General features: G+C 48.1%; 1 protein-coding gene across 1 annotated transcript; it reads left to right on the plus strand.

Annotated features, from left to right (window-relative positions):
* Positions 1–495: 495 nt before the first annotated feature.
* Positions 496–4281, plus strand: LOC149330683 (uncharacterized). The gene is made up of 3 exons (XM_089559926.1): positions 496–571; positions 2693–3606; positions 4175–4281. The coding sequence occupies exons 1-2, from the start codon at positions 566–568 to the stop codon at positions 3602–3604; spliced, it is 918 nt and encodes a 305-aa protein (XP_089416052.1). The 5' UTR covers positions 496–565; the 3' UTR covers positions 3605–3606; positions 4175–4281.
* The last annotated feature ends 647 nt before the right edge of the window (positions 4282–4928 follow it).

The raw sequence follows: 4928 nt of genomic DNA on the forward strand, positions 1-4928 counted from the left end.
ACTTTAGATTATCAATTATCTTCTTCTCTTTGGTTTTCTCACGGTACGATAACAAGGGCTCTTTTCCATCCTCCCATTGCTCTTGTCTTTATGAACACGAACCCTCAGGTCCCTCGAACACTCGCGGACGTGTTCGAATCATCGCATTTCGCCTCGACGGGTGCTTAACGGAAAGAGGAGCGGGGATACCCGGAGAACCGCGCTGCGGCGGGGAACGGAAGCTTGAGGCGAACTTCGGGGAAGGCCGCTGCGAGTGCGGAGGCGGTATAGTGTAAGAGATAACGACACCTATTGCATCTCGGCTCTTTCTGTTCTTGCGCAACAGGTAAGTTGCAACGGTAAACGACTTTCAGAATTGCACGTATTACTCGTCACTTCCGGTGTACGGAGGAGTTGTGCTGTTTCACTTTTTGCTCACTGCGTGACGCCCTCACCGCACCGGTATAAAAGGACAGCAACTGCGGACGAGGTTCACAGTCCTTGCCAAAGATCGGTGTTCGTAGCCAAAGGAGCCGAGAGCCCGGGACCGAGAGACTCATTACTGAAGGCGAACATCCCTGCACCAATGAAGGTGAGAGTTTAGTAAGTTATAATGTGTTTATGGCGCTAAGAATCTGGGGCTAGCATGCCCTAATTAGGTTTGGTCGACCATTGGTGTTTAGTATATAATACCTACAAGGGAGCAGGCCGGCACTAGAGTGGTTTCCTGAGAATTGAGCAAATTAGTTAATTTTGTGGGATAATAATCTATTCCTGAGTTCGGAGTGGGTTGAAATTTACTACGAATATTGTTATCGATTAAATCGAACCTGTATAGCGTTTATTTCCAAATTTCAAGGAAGTACTTTTTTTGTTTGTTTTTTCAAAGTTACATGGCAACAAACCACAATGAATAAAACATTATTTTCAAAACAATCTAAAACATATATACCTAAGTAGTGGATAAAAGTACACGGGAAATGCAAGTAGCACTGTCATGGCCATCGCATTGCCTTTCAAAGCAATTTCTGTGGTAGGATTCCCGTGGCTTTACTCTCAGTTTCAAAGGAGGACCCTTAGTGACGATGAACAGTATGAGTCGGTAACTTGAGTGAAATGTTCTTTGATAATAACGCTGCTATCTCTGAATATCCTACAGTCATCTAAAGGACCACGCCTAACGTTTGATAACCATGAACAGCTGATCGCATCGTAGACATTATGTCGTGGACTCAGCGTAAAGGAGAATAGCACCGCTTCTTTTGTATATGCTTCAATGTACTGCAGTCCATCTTAAAGCTCCTAGCTGTAATCCCGTCTCTCCGATTTCAAAAGCCGGTAGAATGCCTAGACATTAAGATTTGCATCGAACGGTATGGCCTTATTCTGCACTAAAGAGCATACAGCGAATATATATATACATTCGGCGCCTTTTACTTAACAGAATTACAATGTTACAATTCATCGTTTAGTTACTTTCCATTTTTAGTTTTAATGTGATCGCCCTTACGAGACTGACATCCTGACTTGGGCCTAAGACAAATAGTAGCAAACCTCAGCACAACCTTTCAACCCGCTGAGGAAGAATATCTGTGCTATTGCACCCTGTAGCGCGCTGAAGTGAGAAAAACTGTCGATTATTTTGTCTTGCTAAATATTGGCAAAGATGCCGGAGGTGTTAACCTTATTAATAATGTCGATGTGCCACTAGTTTGATAAAGCACAGTCAGTAATCTTTAAAGCAGTTCAATGTGTGCCGCTCGTGGGATGAATGTTTTATCAGAGGCAATAACTTGTCACGAAAAAAAATCATGTCAGACATATAGCGTATACTGTCGCACCAGTGCAGTGAATTTCGAAGCCCACTTCAAATAGACAACGTAGTCGAAACCCGACAGTACCGAGGGAACCCCGTGCAAAGTCCCCCCTTCTTTCTGTAAAATCCTATTTCGCGCTGCATACCTCGCCAGCGTGTAATGCGAAGGATTCCGAGAGAAGGCAAACGTAGCAGGGGGCGTCAGAAAGTTAGGTGGGCGGATGAGATTAAGGAGTTTGCGGGGATACGGTGGCTGCAGCTCGCAAAGAACAAGGTTAATTGGAGAGACATGGGGGAGGCCTTTGTCCCGCAGTGGGCGTAGTCAGGCTGCTGATGATGATGACCTCGCGAGCTTTTATTGCGGATTTTAGAAAATTCTGCCTCCTTTAATGAGGTCCAGTTGTCGCGAGCATTACAAATAAAGGGACCAACTCAAAGGCACAGATATTGCCGATCGCTGGATATGCCGTTGTTGACTCAGTTTTGAACCTATAAAGTCCAACTTTATAAAGGGTTGCAAAGTAGCGTAAAACCACATTTTGTATTTTTTAGATATTAATAAAGACGTTTCGCGACTAACGTTGAGGGATCCAATGATTATGTAGTGACGTGCCAGTTTCCGAACTAGACATTGAGCTGAGCAGATCTACAAAAGCCTGTGTGTGCCTCGCCTCGAGTACTTCATGACCTCGAGGAAATTAATGACCGAGTGGTGAAGTGGGGTCCGATGAATGGAAGCAAGTAGTTCTAGTGCAGAAGAGATTCTTTTCGGAGTCATTTCAGAATATATATTCTCAGCTAAACATCAGGTGTCCACCACCTAAAACTGATGGACGCCTGATGATGTGACCATCAAAACGCCGTGTAAAATTTTTTACGATCTTGCATTCTTCGCAGTTCTTCGCAGCTGCTGCTATCTGCGCCCTCGTGGCGTGCAGCGTCCTCGCTGAAGACGCCGCCAAGAAGGACAAAGAGGTCGAAGGTCGTGGAGGCATCCTCGGCGGTGGCCTCTTAGTCGGTGGCTTCGGTGCCGGAGTGGGATCTGGTCTCGGAGGCGCTGAGATCGGCCGTGGATTCGGAGCAGTTGGCGGTGCTGGTTACGGTGCAGCTGGTCTCGCCGGTCCTGGAGTCGTTGGCACTGGACTCGTTGGAGGAGGTGGCCTCGGATATGGCGGCCTTGGCAGTGGTGGCCTTGGATATGGTCGTCTGGGATATGGCGGCCTTGGATTTGGCGGGGCTGGATACGGTGGTCTCGGTTATGGCGGTCTTAGATACGGTCGCGTCGGTTATGGGGGTCTTGGATACGGAGGCGCTGGTTACGGAGGTCTCGGTTATGGCGGCCTTGGATACGGTCGTCCCGGATATGGGGGTCTCGGATATGGCGGTGCCGGATACGGTGGTCTCGGTTATGGAGGCCTTAGGTACGGTCGTCTCGGATACGGTGGTCTTGGGTATGGCGGTGCCGGATACGGCGGTCTCGGAGGACTTGGAGGCGGCTACCAGTCCGGCTACGGATCTTTGGCCGGTGGTTACCAGGGCGGATACCAGGGCGGCGCTGGTGGTTACAACCAGGGATCCGCTGGCTTCGCTGGTGGCGCCTCCAACAGGAACGTGAACGCCTACAGCAACAACCAGGGCTACAGCCACAGCTCTGGCTTCTCGGCGAGTGACAGCAAGAACTTCGGCTCCGGTCACAAACAGGGCTCCGCTGGTTTCGGAAGTGGCGCTGCTGGACACCAGGCCGGCTTTGGACAGTCGTCGTTTGGAAAGGCCGCCGGGGCTGGCTTCGGTGGAGGTTATCTTGGCTAAAGGTACGCACTGTCTGGGTGCCCTCAAAACTAACAGTACTCCTCGTTAGTGACCACCTGTGGTTGAGGTCGGCCTGAGGCTCATCATACTCTAAAGGCTGGAGATGCTTTGAGGAAATGTTCAGCACAGTTCATTGACTGTCTGTACACTGTTTATGGGTAGTGCAAATTTATTTGCGTAAGTGTAGGATGCTGCAAACCTATCGCAAGTTGCTAGTAGTTCACTTCTATGGGAAGCGAAAAGTGTACAGATATTTTTGATACGAAACATTCCGTATTCACGTAAGAATACATGATGACTTGACAGGATAGCCAGGGCAGCAAGCCGAATGCACAGTAGTTGTTGGTGGTGAGGCAGGTGCATACGAACATACAGAGCTCAATGTTATCTTGAAAACGAAACTTTGGAAATAAGCCGACAGAGGCGTGCCTTTCAGAGAACGTGCATATTTTTAATTACTCGTATGTTTTACCTTTCAGAGATGGGGGTTGATTGGAGCACTCATTTTAGGAAGTAGGCAACGGGTAATAATTCCGTTCTCTTATTAATTTGCTATGTTTTCACTTCCAGAGCCAACGCCATCTTGACGCACTACGTCGTCGCCGTTCCTGTTTCCAAAGAGCCTCACCATAGGCGCCTAAAGAGTCAATAAAGACTGATCTCTTCAACTAGACCAATTATGTATATCTTTTGTTGTCATTTGTCACGCCAGAAACAAAAAGAAACTTTTCCTTCGGCGGAGTGGAGCACCGCCAAGAGTTGCGTGGAGCCCTGTTGGTGTGTGTCAGCTAGCTGCCTTATTTGTTATAATGCACGCAGAGACGACCGACCGAGTGAGTGAATCGTTAGACTGATGACAGCAACACAAATAAAAGAAAGCTATTAGATCGATAGCCTAGTCACGCAGTTAACTTTACTGCTGCTACCAATGTGTAGTGACCTCCATCCGTGCGCCGCTCGCTATCGAAACCGCGTAAAGCCGTCGTTTACGAGAGCCGGTCTAACTGGTTCTGAGTTTCTCGCTCTCCGCTAGAGACTGAAGCGAAAACTTCTTGCTGGGCTAGTTGGTAGTTCATTGTAAAGCAAAGGCACCAAAACACACACTCTCTCTCTCTCTCTCTCTCTCGTGTGTGTGTGTGTGTGTGTGTGTGTGTGTGTGTGTGTGTGTGTGTGTGTGTGTGTGTGTGTGTGTGTGTGTGTGTGTGTGTGTGTGTGTGTGTGTGTGTGTGTGTGTGTGTGTGTGTGTGTGTGTGTGTGTGTGTGTGTGTGTGTGTGTGTGTGTGTGTGTGTGTGTGTGTGTGTGTGTGTGTGTGTGTGTGTGTGT

This window comes from Amblyomma mixtum, chromosome 9 (genome assembly GCF_055824585.1).
Source record: "Amblyomma mixtum isolate Tamu chromosome 9, ASM5582458v1, whole genome shotgun sequence".
NCBI lineage: Eukaryota > Metazoa > Arthropoda > Arachnida > Ixodida > Ixodidae > Amblyomma > Amblyomma mixtum.